The following is a 25,197-nucleotide window of genomic DNA, read 5'->3' as shown; positions in this document are numbered from 1 at the left end:
AACTTTTGTGCTTAAAAACCCCCAACTTTTCAAATGTGGTGACATGAGACTAAACCAGTTGCCTGAATCTACCTGTGAAACCCAGCAGTGCCATTTAACAGTATTCTTTGCCTGTTTCTGAGCTGGCATTTTTTTATTGAGTTTACAGATCGAAGTCCACTAAAACAATGATTTTTTGTGACCTTTTTTGTTTGGGCAAGCTAGTTTTAGCTAAAAAACAATGAATGGTAAGTTTTTTTCATGTGAATTTTACATTATTTGTCATTTTGTGGTTCTACACCATAACCACCCTCCGCAAAAAAACCCCATACAATGTATTGCTTGTTTCTTAAATATGAGCAGAGCTTAGCAGTTACACAAGGTACCCTCTAATTGAGGTAATTTGGTGTTGCAGTCACAACCACAGATTCACAAAATTCTCTACTACAGACAGAGCTACACAGTGCAGTCTGGTACTCTCTGTTCCGGAAGTTTGGATTTTAATTTACTTTAGTAGTTCCAAGATCTGATACCCAGCTGTATTCCTGCAGCAGATCCTGTAACATTCAGTTTTCTTTCCTGCAGCCTTTTCATAACGGATTTTATACTGGGAAATCAAGTGAGCTTTCTCCAGATGAGCTTTGTAGGAAATTAGGGAAAACCTTATATTGTACATCTGTCTGTTGAGGCATACACTTAGACCTGGTAGCTCGGTGTGCAGCTGCAGGCTGTGCTCTGGATGGCAGGAAATCAGAGCCCCAGGCAAGGTGCCATGAACAACTAAGGAGGGGCAGAGGGACCTTTGGCCCAGCCGGGGAACTGGGCACCTGGAGACCATGCAGGAGTCAAGGGCTCATCTGGAAGAGCCTGGATTACAGTGCACACAGACTGTGAGGGTGTAAAAGCTCAGGGATTCTTTTGTTTGGGTTTCCTCTCTGGAGGCACCAATTTAAGCTGTTATGCTGTCACTGCACACATGCAACCACAGGAAACCTGTGGTTGAGCTGGAAAAGGAGACTTTTCTGACTGTGACACTGGGGTGAGTAGGCTGTGAAAGGGGGACCCCTTGGGTCACTGGAGCTGCCTGTGGTGAAAGGGCTTCAGTCCCAGCAGTTAAAGTCTAGGGTGGCACAAGTGTGACCATAAGTGGTCACACAGGGATGTTTCCTTAACAAGCAGGTCATTCACCAGTTTTATATGCAACATTTTCCAAATTATGCCATATATGACATTATATCCAGCTCAAACCTTACTCTGACATTTCTAAAAAATCTGGAACACCTTCACATTTTAATAGGTTTTTAAATTATTTCCTTATCATAGGGGAAAAGGAAGAAAGGAAAAAAGATAAAATTATAAACTTCATTTACAAAACTCCTGTTATGAAACTATTTGACACAGCTGTCATAGGTCAGAATGCAGAAGAAATTAGAAACTTTTAACTGGAAATTACAGAGAATATTCCTCACCTTCCTGAGTCCGATTCAAGGGGGTCATCATTAACAGAGTCTGCATTAAAATCCAAAGGTTCTGCGTCCTGGAGGAGTTCTATTCTATCTCTTTCAGTCCTACCATTTGAACGGGTATACTTTGATAGTGCTGAATAAGTAAAAGGAATGAAAGACACTTATTTGCTTTGTGAACAGCCTGGAGTGTATGGAGACATCAAATTTTAAAAAGCCATAAGAATAACAAATCAATCTCATTCAAAGCAAAAATGCTGTAATTTAGAGTAGATTTAATATTAAACCAAACCTGCTCAAATCTGTAGTATCTCAATTTTGTATCTCTACAGAAATGCAACTACAACTTTTGCCCCTCAAAAAGGTTGCAATCTACCTTGCAAAGAATCAAGAAAAATTAGTAACTACAGGCAAGCATTACTTTTAAATTACCCATTCATCCTTCCAGGTTCCTGCTTTAACTAAGCTGTTTGGAGGGCTTTTTGTTTGCTCTTGTTTGTTTTTTAAAAAAATCAGTCTCATAAATTAATGAAGTTGTTGTTTTGCAGTTCACTCTGTGACCTTCACTAGGTCAGTACCTATGGTTTGTTTTAGAGTGCTACATAATCACATGATGAGCATTAAAATGTAGATTCAGTTAGTCTACCACTAAAAATCTATGTTTGTAACTTTGTACAGAGGAGGGGGAAATCTACTTTTCTTAAATGCATATTCAAAGCTTCCCTCCTCCTCCCCTATTTCCTCCTTTTTCTTTAGTTTCTTCTTACTTGTTGTTAGCTTACAAGAGCACAAAAAATACAGAAAAAAACATCTACATTCTGACAAACTTTTTGCATCCACAAAAAATTATTTTGCTAACAGACATTATTAAATTAAAGTATATGCACTTATGTGATGTTACATTTGTTGGTCACCTGATTGCTTCATTATTCCAGTCTGAGATAGTTAATTTGCAGAAGAGGTAAATTTTAAGATTTACAACACCCAACATCAAGATGTATCATGAAGTTTTTTTGTTGACAACTGCTACTCTAATGGCAATCATTATATATCCCATAAGACCAAGTAATTGGTCTGAAGAGTACCCAGAATCTTTGATCCCAACTGGAGTTGGAGATGGAAAGAAATACAGTACTCTTTTGAGTGCCTTAAATGGCAAGGTGGCACTGAGCCACAGAGCTGAACATTATCAGCAGAGCATCTATGACAAAAAGCAAAATATTTGAAACTAACAGCCAGTGCTGTGCAGACAAGGTATTGAAACAAAACAAAACGAACTTCCCCTCCAACCCACAAAGCTTACGTCTATTGGCATTGGTCTCTGAAAAGCTGGATTCTTTCTGGTCTGTGTGGACAGCTCTGCTTCTGGTAGAATCATCTCTATTTCCATACCGCTCCTTCCATTCCTGGAAAAAAAGACCATGAAGAAAAATGTAAGCTGGGAGGAAAAAGGAACACAACAACTGTTCAGTATCTTAATACAGGAAGACTTTTTTGCTCCATTTTAAACTCAAAGTGTGTTCCTTCACTAAAGCACTTACCATAACTGTTCTTAAGAAAAAGACTTTTAAAAAACAAATTACACCTCAAATCTACTCTCAAAGTTCAGCCAACTGCTCTAAGTTATGGTGGGAACTGCTGTTTTTATTGATCACTACTTCCATCTAGTGGCAAAATGGAAAAATAACGAGATGCACACAGCACAGAAAAATTTGTAGCTTGGTGTTACCTCATTTCACTGTATATTAATTGTATCACACACTTGCTATTTTGCTTCCCAACAAGTTCAAGTTTTAAAATTATGATATAGAGGGAAAGGATCAAAAGTAAGGTCTCTACAGTACTGGCTGTCATCTGGGATTAAATTATACCTCAGCTTGGAAAACAAACTTGTTTTAGTCCCAGTACTATCTTGCATGCATCTTTTCGCCCATCTATCTTCTACTGTGACTTTAGATTTTGTTATAAACTAGTGAAAAACTAAAGTTTCACAAATCTTTCAATACAATATGTGCAGAAAACATGACTTGAATCAAACATTCTGTTTGTTATTCATGGGAAACTATTAATTCTGTCTTAAATGTAATTTCCTCCTCTGGCAAAAAATAAAATTGAACCTGTGCCAGTAACTTTCCAATGAGCACACAAATTGACAAATTTGGGAGGAGTCCATATTTCAGTATGACAACCCTGCAACTGCAGTTATTTCAAGCAGAGCAGTATAAGAGACTGGAAAAAAGGCATTTCAGATTATTCTGTATCCCAGGAATCAGGACTCTTTTTAATGCTTCTTACACTTATTGGTATACACAACAGCACACTAAGTAACAATAGTGTCCAAGCAGTGTCATTAAAATTGTCCTCTAACCTTCTCTATTCTATAGTATTCTGTACTTCTATTCTATATTCTATTCCATAATTAACCCCCATTCAGAAGACTATTCAGCAAGATTAAATGCATTCCATCCTTTATTCGGGACTCATTTTTTGTGAAATACATCATTCTGAATTAAATATCCATGGCAAAACCTATCAGATATTGCAGTATATTATAATTAGCTAAACAAATCTCATACCCTTCTTCTGTTTTCACCTTCCTCCTGTCGCTGTCGTTTTCTTTTCTCTAAAAAAAAAAAAATAAATCTTTGCCTCACTCCATATAAGAAAAAAACAATAGCAATTTTTTGAAATAAACAACAAAAATCTGAAGTTAATTAATGTTAACTAACGAAGATTCTTACCGAAATACATGATTCTTACAATTAAACAAAATGCTTACAAAAACAAAACAAAAAGTCTGTCTATCATTATGGAGTTTCCCATCAAAATTATTTTGCCATGATGGTATCTTGGATCATAGCATAACATTTGGATACCAGCTAGCTTAGAAATAACTGGGAAAGTATGATATTAAGAAAAAACTTCAGCATTTTTGAATTAAAATCTTCATGAAGTTCTATGGGGCCCAACCTGTGACACAAATACTTTGTGTCCATATCTGATAAAGTTGGAAGTATAACATTACAGTATCAATGTCATCATAACCTCTTATTTAAGGGAATGAAACTTTGGTGTTTCTCAAAAAACAAAAAACAAAAAAAAAAAAAAATAAATACTACTACTCTAAGTAAATCCAGGTTTTGTTTTTCATCAACTATGGGAATAAAAGTATTCCATAACAGAACACTGTGTTCAGAAATTTTAATTTCTAAACATTTACTCAAAAATTGGAATGGCTTTTAGAAACTTCTAAGAAACACTTTCAATAAAAACTAATGTAAAATAAAAAGCTTTCCAAATCAGCAGATAATTCCAGTTCCACGTAAACAAACATGTTTTCTCTAATGAAACACAGCCAGTCGACATAGCAAAAAAGACTGAAGGAAATAACTGAATTTGTGCTGCTAAATCAACACACAAAAGCAAGGTAAGTTTGTTGATGATAAAGACAATTTAAATGTTAACCATCCTTTATAGCAGATTACACAAGCTAAGGTATTATTTGATCAGTAACATACTGTAAAATATTAAAAAATAGCTAAAATTCAGATGCTGGATGAATAAAACTGGTACTTTGTTTAAGATGTCAATGAAGTCCATCAGTGGACTTCCCATAGTGAAGTGCTGTAAGTACACAGTGCTGTAAGTTTATTGCAGCTTGTGCTGTGGCCTTCCTCAGTCCAGCTTTCAAAATACTGAAAGACAGTATGTCTTTTTTGTTCTGCAACGTTTCAGACAAATGTTATCCAAAAACATATTAAAAGATGAGGAAAAGATTGAGATACTTAATGGCTTCTTTTCCTCAGTCTTTAAGACTGAGACCAGTTGTTGTCTGCGTACCAGGTTCCCTGAGCTGGAAGGCAGGGATGGGGAACAGAAAAAATCCAAGAGGATGTGATCAGTGACCTGCTACACTGCTTGATAAACTCATACCTGTGGGGTCAGACAGATAGACCCAAAAGCAGAGAGGGAGCTGGTGGAAATGCTCACCAAGCCACTTTACTTTAAATTTTCAATTGGGTCACAACAACCCCCCTCAATGCTAAAGGCTTGGGGCAGAGCAGTTGGAAAGCAGCCTGCTGGAAAAGGATTTGGGAGTGCTGGTTGACAGTGGCTGAACACAAGCCAGGGTATGTCCAGGTGGCCAAGAAAGCCAATGGCACCTGGCTTGTATCAGTGAGAGTGTGGCCAGCAGAAGCAGGGCAGTGACTGGTACTACCCTCTGTGCTGGGCACTGGTGAGGCCACACCACAAATCCTGTGTCCAGTTCTGAGCCCTCAATTCAGGAAAGACTGGAACGAGTCCAGAGAAGGGCAGTAGAGCTGGGGAATGGTCTAGAGCATGAGTCTGGTGGGGAACAGCTGAAGGAGCTGGGGTGTTTAGCCTGGAGAAGAGGAAGCTCAGGGAAGACCTTATCACTTGACAACTCCCTGAAAGGAGGGTGTAACGAGGTTAGAGATGGTCTCTCCTTCCAAGTAACAAACAGCAAGACAAAGGAAATGGCCTGAAGTTGTGCTAGGGAAGTTTGGACATTAGGAAAAAAATCTTCACCAAAAGGGTTGTCAGACATTTGAATGGGCTGCTTAGGGAAGTTTGGAGTCACTATCCCCGGAGATACTGAAAAGATGTGTAGGTGTAGCATTTACAGACATGGTTAAGTGGTGAACTTGTCAGTGCTGAGTTAAGGGTTGGACTCCATCTTAGAGATCTTTTCCAACTTGATGATTCTGTGGTAGCATGATTTTGAGACACTATGACAGAGGACCTAATTTACCTCTTCTGATTAGCTCTTTTCCTTCATCAATCAAATCAGAGGTCATTTCACTATCACCCATGAACTGCTGGAATCCCAAAAGATTCAAACAACGAGTTCCTAAACTGGTAAAAGAAGAAGCAATTTCCTTTGTTAATTTACAATTAGTAGTTTAGATACATTACAGAAAAAAATGAAAAACAAACTGTTCAGAACTATATGAACAATCCAAGTAAAAAGGAAAAACATGGAAGAAAAGACAAACTATTATATCAGCTGAGAAAACAAAAAATTTGTAACTCAGAACAATAACTGGTGACCCAGAACAGTAAGGTGACCTAGGTGACCCAGAACAGTAACACATTCTTAAATACAACTGGAAGTGATGGAATAACCCTATTCAAACAGAGAGATTAAAATGCATATAGTCTGAGAGTAGTGCAAATTATATTTGCTTTAAATGCTTTTAATATCAGACGCTTCCTTTAAATGTTCTCAGAAACAACAGAATTTGTACCTATAATATGTAACCAAATCTTCTCTGCCAGAAGACAATTATTATAAAAATTCTGCTTATTATAATTTCTGTAGTTTTGAAACAGTAATAACATAGGAAATCCACTTTCACCTCAGAGTTTCCTTCAGGAGAATGTGTACTGCATACTTTAAAGCTGTAAGGATGCTGGCTGCCACCTTGGATAGCCATTGGCAGCAGAAGATAGCAAATTTGCTCCACCTTTTAATGTCAGTCCTGGAACTACATTGCATGAAACCACTTTCTTCTTTTCAGCTTAGCACCAGAAAATACAATGGCTGTTTTTGTGCTGTTTTTGTGCTGTTTTTCTTCCTCCAAACTGGATTATTGGTATATTTTTTCATTATACTACCTTAAGACTGCTGGATTAAACACGGGAGACTCAAGCTTTCCTCAACAGATTTTAATTCAACCTTTGCTTTTGCATGTATCTTAATTAGCAGAGGTCATTAAAGCAATCCTCTCTCCTTTAATTTCTATTCTTCCTTTTCACTGGGCATTCAAGGGCCAGGATAATCATTGTGGCCAAGAGGCCACAAAAATTTCTCTTTTCTTGTCATTGACTTTCCTGTTTGGTGTTTGTTTATTTTGTTTTGTTCGTTTTTTTAGCTCCACCACCACTTTTGTCATTTAACCTAAAGATAAGCATGGAAAACTTACTAGATACTTGTTGTTACTATCTATAGATGCACATACAATATTAATGGTTATCCAAGGCATTTCACTACATTGTAATTGACTAAAAACACAGAGATTGCTTCTGACTGAATGGTAATGCAAAATTGAAGATATTAACATAAATGTAGTTCAACAAGATCGGACTAAAATTGTCCCTTAGAGTGTTCAAAAGCAGGTATTCTGAAATTATAAAGAAAGAATGCAACAGTGTTTTCTGTGATTATCCTTCCAGCCTCCAACAAACTCTGGCTTGGGGAAACAAGACCAAATGACTTAAACCAGTATGCATTACCAGAAGTCTGGTAACACATCAGAAACTTGATATGAGTCTGTTAGAAAGAAAGTTCAGTACCTAAAAGTGCTCCTAGTGCTTCTTAATTTATTAGAAAACTTTGCTGAAAACAGCTTTACCATGGTAATTTTAATCTCAAAAGCAGAATATAAATGTCCCCAGGCTCCAAAGTTTGAACAGATCACCCTTTAAAATCTAGGAATGAAGTTTAAATTAACTCAGTTATGAATTAATACAATTTGTATTTCTAAAATACACGCATTCCACTTATACAAATAGAAATCTATGGATTTAGATTTTGCATTTTTATTAGAATGATACAACTCAACTGCTGGAAAAGAAGTACCGTATCTTCCTGAATTAGATGAAACTAATTATATTAATATAAAGAAGCATGGAGGATCTATCTTGCAAATCACTTACCTGAAGTACGTAGCAATACAGAGAATGACAACAAGCATTGGGTAATATATATAGAATCCATCTGCAATGAAGGACAGCACTCTCATGGATCCCATTATCTAGGAAACAAATCAACAAGAACAAGCTTTAATTAGCTATATTCTATGTAAACCCATGAAGATTGTGCCTTTTCACCTAAAATACACTATCCTTTAACTAAAGCAACTAAAACAAAGGCAGTATCTTCACAGATCTGCTTGAGAATAAACAGATGTAAAGCACTTTGAGGTTTCTAAAATGCTAGGTTTTGTAGTCTCACCTACTCCAGAACAAAGGCAAATCTGATGGATTTTTTTAATCTGCTGTGAAAAGAGTCTCTAAACAACATGAAGAACTTAGTTACTAACAAAGACAAGAGATGTAACTTGCCACAGAAACCAGTTCTTCAACAAAACCAAACTCCCTAGTTTTGGGTAGGAAGTTAGGATTGCCCCCAAGCTGTAGGGACATGCTACATGCTAAAGCCAGTGAAAGCTAAAACTAACAGGAATTGATATTAGGAAATGGAGAACACCCTGAACTCTGAAGTATAATACTTCACTTTCTTAAGATAAAGAGGAAAAAAGAGCCATTGATGACTTCAAGGAATCATTACCAAACTCCTCGCCTATAACCAAGTATTTTTACCCTGTTGAAAAGACTGAAAAGATTTGAATATCTGAATCTTAGTAGAAGATGTATTTAAAAATACTCTGCCTGTTCTCCAAACTATATTGAAAGTTCAAACACACATTTTCTTACTTACAGATGTGTAAGCAGTTGGTTGAGTATTTTTGTGAGAGATTGTTGCATCCATATGGGTCAAGCCCAGAAAGTTCAAGCACAATGGTGGAGTAAGACGGCAAAATAACCTGCACAAATGCAAGAGGCAATAGCATTTAAAAGAGTTTCTAACATTACCAACAAAATCATAACTAGATCTATCATAGAAGAATGATGCAGAGCTCATTAGGAATTATATCCATAAATTACATATTAAAGAACGTAAATGGAAGTTTCATGGATATTTTCAATACAGTATTTGATAGAACACCTGAAAAACATATACCACATACTCACATGCCACTGAAAAGGAGACTGTATGCATCTGTCTGATGATGTGAAGCTAAGTAATAATAGTTAAATACACGGATCCTGAAGACAGTAGAGTAAACACAGATACTTAGGAAAAAGATGGTAAGAAAACAGGCCATCTAGGGGAAAAAAAAGTGCTGTTAAGTTGTTTAAATGTAGAACTCTATTAAAGGTTTTAATGTGTTCAGCAGATAGCCCGTCATATGCAGAGACCATCTCCAGCCTTAGTTTTTCATTTTGAGATGTGAGAACACCACTAGCTCTGAGTTGAGTTTTGGGAGTTCTTCAGAACAATTTAAACTGGAAATGATAATTATAACATCCTACACATAAGCTAACACAGCTGACATTCTACTACTTCTTGTTAATGTAAATAAAATTGCCTCAATAATTACTATGACTGATCTGGCATTTCTTCCCACAAAAAAAGGCATTTTCAAATCAACCTTTCCTAGGTATACTGGAATTTTTCAGCTTAGTATCTTTACTGATAAATTTGTGCACACATATGCTAGCCACACATGTGACCGGATTCCTGGTTATTTGCAAATTCCTGTTTAGGAAACCAAGGTCGCACACATGGCTGATTAGATAGAAAGTCTAATTAACACCTATGCTCCAAGCTAATGTTTCAAAAATTACTCTACACATGATATTTAGGCCAGCTGGGTCATGCTTTCACCTGAGTTTTAACAAGTGACAAAAGGCAGACTTCCTCCACAGAAACAAAGTTTGGTACCATATACTTAGAGACCTTCTGAAAGTTCACAGATTATTTAGAGATTTATTTTAAAATCTATTTTATCTACTACTGTTATCATAACCATTGATCTGAAAATATTCTTTTCAAGTGATTATCTCCAACTTACCTCTATGTATATATAATTGTATGTCTTTTCTGCCAGCTGTATGAAAACCGCAAATAGCGACAGAACTGGTTTTGTGCTGAAAAATGTGCACTCTGACCACACAACAATTACAGAGAACGTGGCCAGCACAACTGCAAGCACTCTGTAAAACCACGGTCGGAGAAGGCATTCCCAGTACCACTCTGGAAAAAACAAACACACACATACCCGGAACAGGTTAGTGAAAATTACACAGCCAGAAACAGAACTCCCTCACAAAAGCCTTCAAAGTTTGCTGTTGCTTTACTGCAACACATAACTGCTACTGAAGTTGTAAATAAAATTGAGGCTTATGGCCAAGAGCATGAATTAGTATCTGACAGCTATTCCATTGCATGAATGCATTAACACTGCAGACTTGCTTCCCTCTGCTAGAGCTGAACTTTTTACATGAAACAATTGGTTCTTATTACAGAATGGTATCAATTGTAGCTTAACATACCCAAAATCTGCATTACAGCACTTACCGACCGTTGGTGTGTAGAAATACTGAATAATTTTATTTTCTGGTTCCTGGGAATGAAAGGTATGAACAAACTGTCGAGTAGCACTGCTTTCATTTTTTGCCACATCTTCCAGGTAAAATGCTTGCTCCAAAAGAATTTGCCACTGGACCTGTGTACGACGATGTCTCTGCACTGAATAGATGACCTACAATAAATTGCAAGAAATTAGGTTACAAGGTACTTTGTTTCAAAAAATAGCAGAAAATCCTTGCAAAATCCCTTAAACATGTGAGCACTGTAGAACTGCAAAGGCTGTTATCTTCAAAAAAGCCGATAGTTACTTCTCTAAATACATAAATCATAGAAGTACTACATACATGATTACTGAGTTTTGCAGCTCTTTCATCACAAACCACCTGTAGCAGTTAAATCCTACTTTTCTCAACCTGCCATTTTATTTTTGCATCTCAGTAAATATCAAGCTTTTACTATGATTTCTTTTTCAGAATGCACTGTCAATCAATGATTACAAGGCTTACTTACAGACAGCTAAAACACTATCAAGATAAAACACAAGAAGAACACTTTTTACACATGCAGAACTTTGATCACTTGGGATATTAAGTGTCTCTGATTTCTTTCACCATGAGAAGTTTTTGTTAAGTAGCTTAAATCCACTATACTCAACAATCTAGATGAACTGCATTCAAAATCTTAGACCAGCATTTACTTTCACTACATTAGCATAAGTGAGGCATCCTCCCATCTATTAATATACCTGCTTGTGAAGTTTGGCCAAACTTTTTTCACTGGGATAACTGTTCTGTCTTTCATCAAAATCTTCATAATCATCCATGTTCCTACCCATTCTTTCCTGGTACTCAGTAGGGCACTGGAAGGAAAAGGTAAAATTAACTAGGAGATGTAAGAGTAGCAAGCAGTCTTTGCTAATTATTTGTAGAAGTTTGGGGCATTTCATGCAACTGAAAAGCTCACTCTACGCATACATTGTTCTCTCTTTCTACAACACTGTGTCAAAATACACCCGGTAATTATGTACGTCATAAGAAAGTATTTCACAAAGAATTTCAACTCAGAGTCTCAACAGAAACTCAGAATACGTCAACTCCAGATTTTATATTAAAATCAAAAGAAACTATGTACAAGTATTCTGTATGCGCAGGAAGCACCTCCTCTCAACTGGATAATTATAGTTGAAGATGAGCAATTGGTTACCTTTTTCAGTATTGTATCAACACATTTCCTCAAGGGGTGGTTATATTTGATACTCTCACTTACTTTACGGACTTCCTGTTGAGAGAAGAAATAACAGAGTAGTTTAACTATGCTCAATTAAATAAATTTCTCATATACTGTTTTGTCGTTCCGATTGGGAACAGCTATGAAGAATGACGTGAACTCTCAAGGGAGTTTCAACATGAGAATTCTCTGGTTTATTGCTTCAGGCTTGTCTTATAGACAGATACGTGGAAAGTACAGAAAGGAAACTCTTATTGGTTAGCAAAGTGCTACATCACCATCATTGGTCAGGGGCACTCATCACCCCCCTGGCCTTCTCCTGCAAGAGAAAACAAAACTGCAAAACAACACCTGCAAGGCTATTCAGTGTCCCTGAGAATTGTTTTAATTCCTTCTCATATTTTTCCCAGGCTACTTTCTCAGGCAGGACTGAGAGGCCATGGGCCTGCAGTTTCTGCAGCTCCCTGCAGCCTGTTCCAAAGCTAGCATCCATACTGTTTTTTTCATAAACAATATTTTTACTGGTTAGTTAGAGTTGCAGCTCCCCCAACTGAAAAATACAGCCATCAAAGCTTAAAAAAATAGCTTCCTAAAAACCATAGCTTTACTAAATATCTCATAAAAGGTAAGTGCAGTATTTGTAAAGATTATATGTATTTTTTTAAAAAAAAGAACTTCAATGTGCAACACAACTATACACATGTGTGGAAGATTGGTTCCTATGCATGAAGGCCAAAAAAAATGGAAACAGAAAAGACTTTCTTGTTTAAGTTATAGATAAAAAGGAGATAAAGAGTAAATCTCACTGACTGACTCAGGGCACTGACCACCTCTTTAGGAAGCCTGTTCCAGTGTGAGACCATCCACCACTCTTGGGGTAAGGAATTACTTCCAGTCTGGACCTCTCTGGATGCAGCTCTGAACCACCCCCATGCATCTTGTAACTGGCTAGCAGGGAAAGGAGATCAGCATGTCCCTCTCCAGGCATCTGAATGCTCTTAGTAACTTGCTTGAACTTTTGGTCACTTTTGCTCTGAAGTGGTCAGACAGCTGCACCAGATGAACCCTGTTGGTCCCTTCCAGGGGAAATATCCTGTTTTAAGTGCTATCCTGGTAAAAAAGGTCATAATTTCTCATTTTATAGTAAGTTTCATAGTTATGTCCCACTTAGACATTTTTAACTGTTTTAGCAGTTTCTTCAAAATGCTATTACAGATGAATGAAGATTCTATTACTGATTTGTACTGATACATAACACAGATTTTCACCCTACCCTACAACAGCTTACACATTTTAGTCCAAACCATGGTATCCCCAGCTATTCAGAGGGCTAGATTTTCATTCTGTTCTTGAGCTACATTAGAACCTTTTGCTCAGTGACATTTGACAATAGAGTCTCAAAAGAAACTTTGAAAAAACAGTTATCTATATATTCTCTTCTCAAAAAGCATGTAAGTGTGGCCCCAGAATTTGGTAAATCTTCTCAAGATTCCAAAAATACACTGTGAGCAGAGCATAAAAGAAGTATACAATTTGAACACTGGTGAAACATTTGTACACTGACTGTTCAAGCTCACTCTGAAATGTTATTTTTTAGTGACAAGAACTACTCCCAAAGGGTCAATAATAGAATATACACAAGCAATTATGGTTATCAAGTTGCTATTACTTTTAAGTTCATCACAGCAATGACTATTTCTGTTCTGACTTTTGCACAGGATGAAGTGTTATCAAGTGGCACACTATGATGGTTTTCTTAGTTTACAGATATTTCACAGTAAGCTCATGATCATACTACAGGTGTCCAACCCCAGTGATTTCAGACACAACTAACAGCAGCCTTCACTGTTTTTTCACAGGGAAACCTAGTTACTTACCTCCATGATATCCTCTAAATTCTCTTCTGCATCTGCTTTTTCAGTCATCAGTTTGGCAGCTTTGAAATAAGTCTTCATGAGCAGATAACCCCTCTTGGCCCCATTCCAGTGAGAACGAGGGATTTCCACCAAACCATAACCCAAAAGCAACACAAGAAGGAACAGACCCCATGTGTTCGCAGCAGCTATTCCAATAGTCTGAAGCTGGTTCCTAAGGAAACAAAACAGTATAAAAAACCCAAACAATATCTTCCTGTCCTGACTGAAAGAAATCAGCCTTAAGTATCAGTAAGTACCAATATGGCTTTCAAGTTCACAGGAATGGATGTGGTATCACCTAAATTTTTTGCCTGGAGCCACTCAGCTGCTTGGCCATATTTAAAGCCGCCACAATTTTCCTTTATCTCTCATGTTCTGCCCACTATGGAAGGAAGATAAGAATTTGTTTGCTTACTCCCCTAGAGGAGTATGTTCCATTAGGAAATAACATGAACTTAGCAAACTTACCAAAAGTCATGTCAAAATAGCATAATGGTAGTCACTGTAAGAAACAGCCTCAGAACCCAGGGTTTGTATTCAGAATATTGTATTCACATTTGTATTCCATCTAGTATGAAGGACTATAACCAATTTATAGATGTCAATTATTTTAACTCTCCTTTTCACCTTTACAGTATTCACATGCTCTACACAAAATATATTGATTTTTTTAAAATATGTTGTTCTAAAAAACCTGAAAGTTTCTGCACTAACTTTGCAAATGTTCGCATGGAGAAAAAAAGCACCATTGTAAACACAAGAAGATTCCTCTGCTGTACTTACCAAAATCAGAAAACCAAAAACCAAATTTCTATAAATACTCAAAAAAGCCCCTTTCAGATAAAAAGTTAAAATCATTTTCTAAGTGCCTAGCAAAATATTATAGCTTAAACTATTTTTTTCAGGAAGATCCATTTCATCCACAGAGGAAATTATCTGTGACAATTCTGGAAGAACTCATGGAAGTGTTTACAACAGTATTCTTACCATTGTAAATTGAAGTTTGGGTTTACAGCCACATATATCAGAAATGCTCCAAAAATCAGCAAGTAAGTGCCATAATAGATGGCATTTTCAATCAAAGCAGTTTTAATCTTTCCAGTGATAGAGAACCCTCCTGATCTAGCATATGACTGCATGAAAGGTAGCAGAATCCTAGGATAAAAGGAAACAAAACAAAATCACATCAGCCAATCAAAAAAAGAACACAAAAATCCCACCAACCCCCACCAAAAAAATCTCCCAAACACCCAAACCACCAATCCCCCCAAAAAAGTACTTTAGCAGTGTCAGGTTACTGAGGCAGGGGTGTTAAAAGTTTAAGACTCCCAAGCTTCTAAGAAATTAGCTACTTAGATGTTTTTACTCTAGATGTACCTGTCTGATGGCAAACCTTAAACAAGCTGCAGATAAAAACAATACAGTTAGCTTTGCTATGAAAAATCTGTGATAAATAAGAATGAACCACCAACCCTGATATCCTTGAGTAACTACAAAAATAATTTCATAACAGGTTGATCCAGAAACCACACAAAGCACAGATTTGCACACAAAACCCAAAACCCCATAGATTTTTTTTGTTGCTATAGCTAAAGTTTTATACAATATATCAAACAAAACCAACTAATTTACAATATTACTCAAAAATCACCCAAATTATTAATGGAATTATTATGGTATCTAGTTGCCCAAACCCCATTTTTTTCAGACAGTCTAGCCATAAACACTACATGTGTTAATTGCTTAGTTTCAACAACAAAAATGTACCAAGAGTAAATGGCTTCCAACTGAAATTTGCTTCCACAGAAGCAAGAAAAAAAGAAAACGCCTAAATGAGTACAGTAATTATTACAGAAATTCCATTACTAGCAAATAGGATACAATTTGAAAGCTCTTTGCCATAGTGAATCACAGTTTTAAAGACTAGTACAACTGTTAAGATGGTCCACTTAAAAACTGTATCATAGTCTTTGCCATATTCTTTTTCCTTACTTACCATGTTAAAAACTGAGATGTCCAATATACAACACGCCAGAAAATTGGCATAATTCCATCAGGAATATAACTCCAGGGTTTGAAACATTTTTGCTTGCTGTTACAATGTAAAGAAGACTATTGTTAGCTGTGGAGCCGTATGTATAAACTGCATCTTCTATAAATTCCTCTCTAGAAAGCTCTTTGAAATGAACATACAAGTAGTACAATACTATTTGAGTACATAGTCAACAATTAACCACCTCCCAAGTAAATAAACTGAATGATCACTTAGAAACATTTATTATTTTCCTAACCACAAACAATATATTTGTGGTTACTTATTTGACGACAGGACATCTTTCTTAGAGAAACAAAAAAAACCCCAGAAGCTCAGACTGAAGAGGACTATTCAATAAAGCATTTCAAGGTTACAGTTTCTGGTTTTCAGTAGTAATTATTTCATGCACAGAAAGAACGCTTGTTTAGACAGAGAAGAATTAAACTTTAGTTAGTGCAACACGTTTTTAAAAAATATCTAGGCACATCATCATCTAGAGGACTTAGTCATACAAAGAATGCATTAGTTGTTTCTTCTGCCACCCAGCTGAAAAAACTCAGTCTTACATAAATTTTGATTCAGTAAGCCCATATTCTTCTGACAGGTAGTGCTCACTTCAGAAGACTACAAAAGTCATATAAGTCCTTTTAGGAAAAAAAGAACAATGGACAAGGTGTCCATCTACACTAAGGCAGTTTGGGTTTTTACCACACACCTGTCTGGGTAATGAAGCAAGGGTGAGTCAAGGGGCAATAAAGTCAAGTTAGATAGGATTACCTAATGAGAAATAATTGGTGTTTTCCAGGGTCAAACTAGTTAAGCCTGAGTTGTAAGTTTTTATGTGTACAACCTAAATATTTTCAAAACTATCAAATTAAGATAAATGACAGGTAGTATGACTAAAGGTTTCAGCACCTCTCCTATGAATACAGGCTGAGTGAGGAGGGGTTGTTCAACCTGGATAAGGTACCAGGAGACCTTATAGCGCCTGCCAGTATCTGAAAAGTTCTTAGAAAAGGGAGGGAAAGGGACTTCTTATATGGGCAGAGTGACAGGACAAGGGGCAACAGTTTCCAACCAAGAGAGAGCAGGTTTAAACTAGAGATTAGGAAGAAAATCTTCACTGTGAGGGAGGTGAGGCACTGGCACAGGTTGCTCAGAGAAGCTGTGGATGCCCCATCCCTGGCAGTGTTCAAGGTCAGGTTGGATGGGGCTTTGGGAAATCTGCTCCAGTGGAAGGTGTCCCTGCACCCGGAAGAGGATTGGAACTGGCTGATCTTTAAGGTCCCTTCCAAACCAAACCATCCTGTGATTCTATGAAAAAAAAGTTTGTCTGAAGCTATAGGTATATTGAAAGGTTACTGAGTAGTTTTCAAATTGTGCATATAATCAAATAGATTTAACTAACATTTGCTGGGTGGTCTTAAATATAGCGTGCCAATACTGTGTGACTAAGTCATATTCACGTTTCACCATTCTTCCAGGCCCTCCTTTGGGGCAAACTGGCAATATTTTGTACAGACATATCAGCTGACATCTGCAAGGCTCTGATCATCTTACAGATAACTACACTGCACACACCAATAACATACGATAACAGCCAGTGTAGGCTAACGGAGGAGCAACCACAGAAAGAGCCCACGTTAGTCTACCTCTCCATGCTTAGGGATTACTTTCTCCTTGACAGGACACAACTAGCAGACTACCATTACTTTGGTGGACTACAGTACATTTCAGATAACTGCAATTACCGTACATATGTAATCACAAGAAGCAAGTAGATATGCCCCTGACATATAACACAAGCAGCTAATTTCATTCATATCATACAGTATAAATTAAAGGTATTAAAATTAGATTTTCAGGTTTAAAGTCTTTAAGACTGTAAAGGATAAGCATTCATCAAAGTCTCTCCTCCTAACCAGGATTGCTCAAAAAGCTTAGTCCTATTGCTTTAACAAAAAAAAAAAGGAAATCTAGTGACACACATAGTTAGGTAATCAGCTAGAACTACTACGTAACTACAATGTAATTACTCCCAGCAGATAAAGATCCACCTTTCATCACCTTTTCCCTCACTGTCCTGTATATTTACAAACTTCAAATTTTGCATCACACAGATAACACTTACTTATCAAGTGTTAAAAACACAATGTGCTCCTATTAATTAAAAAAAAAGAAAACTATAAAATACAATCTAAAGGAAAAAACATATAGCTCATACCTTGGAGCAAGAGTAACGTAAGAGCCATTACCTTCTGCAGGACTGGAGTTAACCGCAAGTTTGCATCGATTATAAATAGTCTAAAATACAATTTATATCAGTGACCAAAGAGGTACAATACTTATTTAAAAGCAGAAAGTCCTATTTTAAGACATTTCCTGTACTTGAGATTTACATTTGGAATTAATTATACCAATAAACATTCAAATCAACATGCAATCAGCAGTCAAGTAAGTGAAACACTGAAAGTGTCCTTATGCTGCCTAAATAGATAGAAAAAATTGTTATAAACAAATAATGAAATTTTAAAATGTTTGAAACAGATTTGTTATCTGATGAGACTAACAAAAACTAAAATGAATTATAAACCAAGATATTGTTATGTTTAGTTTATTAAGATATTACGTGGAAGATTTCTTTGGTGTTTCTAAGATACAGTCTTTTGCGTCATTAGTTTAGAGAAATGCCATACACATTTGATGCAATTAAGCAGGAAGTCCTGCACATTTCTTACCGTACTGACATCCAGAGGCAGTATGAATACAATCAGGAAGCAGAGATACCATGCCAATAATGTTGCCACAATCACCAGCCTATGCTGTTTCTTGAAGTCTCCATACCGGTGAAGTAGGAATAAGGCCAGGAAAAAGACAAACACTATCTCGAGGCCCAGTGCTGCACCACTCATTGTTAAATGTTGGCTCCAGCCACCCCACACTCACACGGAAAAGCAGATCCGAACTGCAAGACAAAAAGACATTTAATTACATTAAAATCTCTGGAAGATATTTATATATAAGAGTTGGTCAATGGACACTCTAAAATGTATTAACAAACTTTTCATACATCATGTGATCAGGAGTCTTATCAGAAAAAACCCAAATATTTTCAGCAAGAAATTGCCCTGAAATCCTCTGACAAAATCAAATATGTAATTCCAATCCTATAATTTCCAACAATGTATTAGGACAATCCCTGTTCATCATCTTGATATGCAACAAATCCAGGAAGCAAACCTCTGTCTGTAACAACCTATTAATCTAACATTAGGTCCAGTACAAATTTCAAGATGAAAATCTACTCTGCATTTTTTTTTCTCCTTTTAGAAGTAATTTACTAATTTTTACAAAGGGTTAAATGTTTACATTAAATGTTTCTGCGTAGCTAATGAACAACATTTTTAATGGAACTTATCTCAAATACATATTTCAAGTCTGTACATGAGAGTTAACAGAGCATAAAAACACTGTAAAGTATGTGTTAGTCTACTTGTAGTGTACCCCTTTTAGGTTTGAAATTTCAAGAATTTAAAATCACCTTCCTACTCCTCCTGTGCTAATCACAGAAATAAGGGTCTCAATTCATTTGGTATAGTTTGCCATGATGTATTTTTGCCTTGCTCGTCCTTCTGAGCTTAGCTACTCTCCTACAGTTAGGACTGCTGTAAGAAAGTTCATACAGGCAAACTATTACGCAAGAGGACAGTGAGCTGCACAAATCCATTACAAAATATTTCACTGACTTTTTATATTTTTATTTAAATTGCTTCAGACCTTTTTAATAAGCATCATTTTACCACAGGCATGTATGCATTATTAAAAAAATAAAGATTATTACTGTGGCCAGTCTGACTTGCCTCTCCATCAAGATTAACATTTAGCTGATTTGATTTAAATGAAAGAGTTTTTGCTATGGCTTTGCTATTAAAACTTTCAGTACTTTCACTTTTTTTGAGATTTAAAAGAAATGCTATTACTGAAATTCCCCTCTACTTACTTATAAATCTCTTTAGAACTTGGTAAAGTGAAATGTTTCTTTTACTAATTTCTCAGTAACCTGCTTAAGCAGATCTGTTATACTTGAGGGCACTAAGCAGTGAAAACTCTCCTATTTATACTAAAAAACTCTAAAGTTTGTGATGCCATTATCATCTTGAGGACACAGATGAACAATTATTCTGTGACTTTTTTTCTCCCCCAACAGAATTTGTTTCTCCCAATTTTCTACTTTCACATTTGAATTTAAAACAGTAAGAGCAGTCTGTTTACTCCATATTGGCTGTGACACACAGAGCATTCCATATTCTGAAAGTAACTCACCTTCCTGTTTCTAGTCAAAGATGTACACACTTTTTCTTTTCTGCCTTTCATCAAACATTTTTATCAAACTATCAACACTTCTGTTAGGACAAACCATCCCTTTACTATCTGCCTGTACTCTACTTTAGCTAGATCATTTGGGTATTAAAAACTCAGGATAGCTCACCCATTTCTCAACCACTTATTCGGAGCAAGTCCTTGACTGTTCTATTGTACCATTCTTCTTTCCTCAGAAATCCTTTTGTATTTAAGTATAGCAACAAATTCCACAGAAGCAAAAATAACAGAACAATTATGTATCAGCTTTAATAAGGCACTGCTATCTGGCATGTAGCTTTTCATGTCCATTACAGCCACACCTTTTGCTATGTAAACAAAAAAATTATACAGTATACATTAGTCACAAAGTTTTATTGCAGTCACACCTAAAAAGCTTCAACCAAAACAGAAGGTAACAAGTTCTTATGCAAAATGCTGCACTCAGCTACTATCATTAGGGTACTTCCAGAAGTATTATAAAAATGTACTGAATATGCTAAAATAGAGGGAATTGAGTCCTAATCAATTAATTGATGAGTGAATTAATTCCAAATTAACTCACTTTCAAAGACAAAAGTGATTTTGAAGTTATCAGTAAACTACATCTTTATGTTCTTCGCTGATTCCAATTTTAATTTTAAAAGAAAGGCCTGGTTTTTTTCAAAAGACTGAGACTAATAAGAGAGTTGCTTTGAATTAATGTATATTTTCAAAATACCAGTTTAGAATTTTTAGATAGAAACCATTTATGACCAGCTCTCCACATAGATGAAATGGAAGAAAATCCATAAAGTGAGAAATGCAGTGCTTGAGAGGAGCTCTTCTGGTGAACTAAATCCAACCCAACAGCGCAGATATATCAGGGACCTGTGCTACTAGTATCAGGCTTTAAAACACATTACTGCAGGCTAGAAAGGTATGCCTTCCTGTGGAAAGCAGCATTTGCCACTGAACCTGGTTGTTAGCTCAAAGAAAGGTAAGCTCCTTACCTATCATCCTGTTTCATCACTTTATTTAGACAGCCATCTCACTACTGGCATACAGCTACCTTGTATCAGCTGGCTGAAATTCCACAATCACCGAAAAAATGTCCTGAAATAGCTACTTCAGAAGAGCTCTCTTGTACTCTACAACCTTCAAAAGCTTTAAAAGATGCTCTTATTACAGCAATGACAAAGTAACAAGAACCCTCATCATGAATAGAGAAGTATTTATTGGCACACTCAGTTTCTGAACAACCAGGTAACTACAGATTAATACAAATAAGATTAAAAGCTAAAACATTGGCATGGAAAGTGCTACTTAACCAATAAAATACGAGGACATGCTCTTGTGTTAGCTTAGGACTTTCCTGCTTCTTTTCAGACAGAAAAAATCTGTTAAGTTTCTAATTTACCCAGCTATTAACTCTGCACGCATCATAAAGGGCTCAGTTCAGGCTTAATTCCCTTTATATGACAGACTCCCTACTACCAACAGTATTAAATTACCCTGCCAACCTAAGAGTAACTGCATTCATGACATCTACATTACAAATGAACTAACTACTCTGCCTGGTACAGAAATCTCAAATTACTAATGAAACAGCAAAGAATTCAAAACCCCACACTTTCTTAGAGCTCTAATACAGCATCAAAGTTAACAAAAACATTACAATATTATATTCTTAAAGAAGTGCTAAAAAGAGGAAAGCATATCTCTGAAGGATTCCCCCAGTCTCCTAGCAAATGCCTGAGGAAGACTGAACAGAGGGTAAACACTGCTTCACATGCCTTACTAAAAAGCATAAATAGGATAATAGGATGTTTCCTTCACAAATTCAGCTTTATTAAGGCCTCCAAATTCTCTCTCTCCTGGAAACACAACACTACTTCACTATCCTGTATTTCTGTGGTTGATTGCTCCTGCTTAACACATGCACAAAACTCCACTCAGCTGTACCCATTCCTGCCCCACCCCTAGTTTCCAAATCTCTAAGGTATTTTGATTTACACTACCACTCTCAAAAAGACTTGAAATCTCTCATAGTTTTGTGCCTTCTATAGTTTTAATCATCATACTATTTCATAAGGGAAACTCTGAAAAACCATTAAAGCACAAGGGAATGGCCTCCTTAGCCACAACAGTGGCTCTTCCCAGCTTTCTTTCCCAAGCAAAAACATCCTAAGGAACAGGACCAAAGTCCTACTAAGCAGTATATAAGATTATAAACTGATCTTCTTGTATACAATAGGTCTATCAGTCATTACTGAAATACATTAGATTACTTCAACTATTTGTCCTTGACAAATGGATGCTGTCTTTTAATCACCTATTGTATTTACATACTTAAAAATAGCTTTAGCGCCAGATTTTTTTTAAGAATTAAAAAAGGAGAGCCTGTTCTTCAAACTTTACTAATAAAGACAGCCACCATGCTTCTGGACTTCCTGTCTGGTACCTCAGACATTTCTAGAATACTAAAGACTTTTTTTTTTTCTTGTTCTTTGAGTATTCTCAGGTAGAGATCAAACAGATTTGAAAAAGCTACATTTTTAGACATTTTGGATATTTCAGTTGAAACACCTGAAAAACCAAGCAGCCTTAGTTTAATTTTTAAAGATTATAATCATAATCTGAAGAAAACCTGTCATCAAAAGAGTTGACAAACTATGAAAGGGATTATCAGAGTCAGTCAGGGACAGAACTGAGAGCCTTAATATACCAAAAAAAGTATCTGGCAACAGCATCTCCCACCTCAAGCTGAATTCACAACTCACCTGCAAAAACAAAAGCTGCCATGACCAGCAATACATCAATGGCTAGCTCAGTGGTAAGCTTTTGCCTTTCCATCAGGGAATAATCTGCTAGTTCTTATTGAGGTTTTACCAGCACATTTCACTTGGCAGAAAAACCTCAGTGTTTGGTTTCTGAAGCCTGCCCTGCTTGGCAAAATTATGCTGCTAAGAATCATAAAGAAAAACTTCACTCCACAGACACGTATTAGTAGACTACAGCCTTTAGTACTGATAGAACTGCCCCACACTAAGAGCCCTTGACACTTCCATCTTAAAACAACAAAACAGGCTAACTTACATTTCAGAACTCATAAACGGAGAAGAACAAGAGGCAAAGTAACAACACAAACAGTCCCTTCAGCCATTTTAATATCCAAGTCTGCATAGTGTGTTGTGGGGATTTCTTTTAGGTTGGTTTCAGGTTTAGGGCAGGGGTTCTGTTTGGCTGGTTGGTTTGGGTTTTTCTGTTTACTTTATTATTACACACTGGCCCTTACAGCTTGGGGAAAATAGTAAGTATTTATAAACAGACAACAAAGATCTGCTTTATCTCTGTACAGTGAGAAAGCTATCTAAAGAAATAAAATAGCCACAAGGTGCCCAAGAAAACCAACCAAAGAAATTATCCGATTGCACTATTTGAGAGAAACAACCTCTGAGATTAGTGAAGAAAGCAATTTGCATGGCTTTGTTCTCTTAAGACTCATTAGTCAGTCTAAGAACTGACTGATACTTTAGTGACTGAACCTGTCAATTCAACTATTTTGCAATGAAGAAAAATTTCAGATTGACTAAACATTTAACTGATAACTGATCAATATTTAGGGAAACAAGTTTTCTATCTTCCAATTAAAAGTAAAAATAAAATGCTGTGCTGACACCACTCTAGTAAAAAAAAATAAATAAAAATAGCAGTACTCTCTGATTTTGCAGACTAGGCTCCACACAGTAGCACTAAATGCAAGACTTACGCTTGGCCAAGGAACACTAAGATTTTTGTGTTCAAATGCAAGCAGGGACCATCAGTACAAAACCATGGAAAGCTCATTTACTTTACATGATGCTGCCCTGTCCTCTACTAAAGGATCACAGAATCATTAAGGCTGCAAAAGATCTCCAAGATCATCGAGTCCAAATTCTAATACATTAAGTATCACAGAGGCTGAAGCTTTCAAACAGTTTAGGGAAGTATGCTGAAAATAACACCTAGAAGAAAATAAATCACTTATCAGAGGAACTGAAACAGAATCAATTACAAGCACTGTACAGTTGCAAGCAGAATCCAAAAAAAGAATAGAAATTGCTATCTGGGCTACCAGACTAATGCACTCACACAAAGCAGGTGTCAGTAAGGCACTCACATGACTACAGCCCCAACATTTCATTCAGCAGACAGACAATTTGTTAATTTCTGGACTGTAAAAACCACTCGGATTTTCCACGAAATCATCTTTAAATTTCCCATACGTTAATAGAGAAGAGTGACATGATTCACAAATTAAAAAGGGGCTGCAGAAAAGGTCAAATAAACTCAGCTTTTTTCTAAAAAAAAAAACAAAACTCCGTCTCTTTTTCATCTGATTATCTGCTTAAATAATCTTTCAACAACTGCTCCGTGACTTAAGTTAAAACCGGAAATGGTTAAAAAATACTTTTTAAAAGATTATATTAATGTTAATTTGAGTCACATCATTGTCCGTATGTGACTTAAAGTTGTGTACTCTTTGCCACGGGTTCCATTACCACCCTCAATTTTACAGGCACGTCTCTCCATCGTCACGCATTAAACAAAGGACAGCATTTGCAAGCAAGTGGTTGACTAAGAGCGGGGTTGTAGGTGTGTTCAGAATCAGTTCTCCATCCCCACCAATTTCAAAACAAGCAGTTTTGGGGAGAAAAAAACCGCAGAAGAGCTGCATTGCTGAAAGTCCCGCCGGCTGTGCAACACGGTATGAAAATACTGCAGGGTTTGAACAAGCATGGTGAGGGTCAGGACTAACCACACACGGGCAGTTTCAGGTGTTCCTAGAAAAAACCTCGCACGGTGAAATGTGCCAGCTCTCCCCTGCCGGCCGTGTGCGCACAGGCCTGTGCGGCACAGCACCGAGATCCCCGGACACGGAACCAGCACCGCCCCGCGCTACGAGCTCGGGGTCACTGGCGGGAGGGCAACACTCGGGATAAGAGCCTTGAAACGAACGCGCCGACCGCCCTCACCCAGCGCTGCCCCGTGACCATCTTCCCCTCCGCGTCCTTG

The 25,197-nt window shown here is 36.8% G+C and overlaps 1 protein-coding gene across 8 annotated transcripts in view; it reads right to left on the bottom strand.

Annotated features, from left to right (window-relative positions):
• Positions 1-25,197, bottom strand: part of LMBRD2 (LMBR1 domain containing 2) — a 29,377-nt gene that overhangs the window by 3,828 nt on the left and 352 nt on the right. The window contains exons 1-19 of one of the 8 annotated variants that reach the window (XM_086867688.1): positions 21,936-22,024; positions 21,153-21,306; positions 20,291-20,489; positions 18,540-18,766; positions 18,026-18,105; positions 15,763-15,858; positions 14,754-14,921; positions 13,728-13,938; positions 11,827-11,901; positions 11,369-11,482; positions 10,612-10,795; positions 10,106-10,287; positions 9,222-9,355; positions 8,908-9,013; positions 8,124-8,221; positions 6,217-6,320; positions 4,019-4,065; positions 2,746-2,848; positions 1,449-1,578 (exon numbers count right to left, since the gene is read on the bottom strand). In XM_086867688.1, coding sequence (XP_086723814.1) covers positions 1,449-1,578; positions 2,746-2,848; positions 4,019-4,065; positions 6,217-6,320; positions 8,124-8,221; positions 8,908-9,013; positions 9,222-9,355; positions 10,106-10,287; positions 10,612-10,795; positions 11,369-11,482; positions 11,827-11,901; positions 13,728-13,938; positions 14,754-14,921; positions 15,763-15,858; positions 18,026-18,105; positions 18,540-18,713 — 2,006 coding nt within the window. In that variant the 5' untranslated portion in view covers positions 18,714-18,766; positions 20,291-20,489; positions 21,153-21,306; positions 21,936-22,024. Of the gene's footprint in view, positions 1-1,448; positions 1,579-2,745; positions 2,849-4,018; positions 4,066-6,216; positions 6,321-8,123; positions 8,222-8,907; positions 9,014-9,221; positions 9,356-10,105; positions 10,288-10,611; positions 10,796-11,368; positions 11,483-11,826; positions 11,902-13,727; positions 13,939-14,753; positions 14,922-15,762; positions 15,859-18,025; positions 18,106-18,539; positions 18,767-20,290; positions 20,490-21,152; positions 22,048-25,197 lie in introns of those variants that run through there. The other 7 variants (XM_086867690.1, XM_086867687.1, XM_086867686.1 and 4 more) reach the window with 7 other exon arrangements.

The sequence above is a fragment of the Cyanistes caeruleus genome, chromosome Z (assembly GCF_971803275.1).
Source record: "Cyanistes caeruleus chromosome Z, bCyaCae1.hap1.1, whole genome shotgun sequence".
Classification (NCBI taxonomy): Eukaryota; Metazoa; Chordata; class Aves; order Passeriformes; family Paridae; genus Cyanistes; species Cyanistes caeruleus.
Note: the sequence above shows the minus strand (reverse complement) of the source record. Positions and strands in the feature narration are given on the sequence as shown.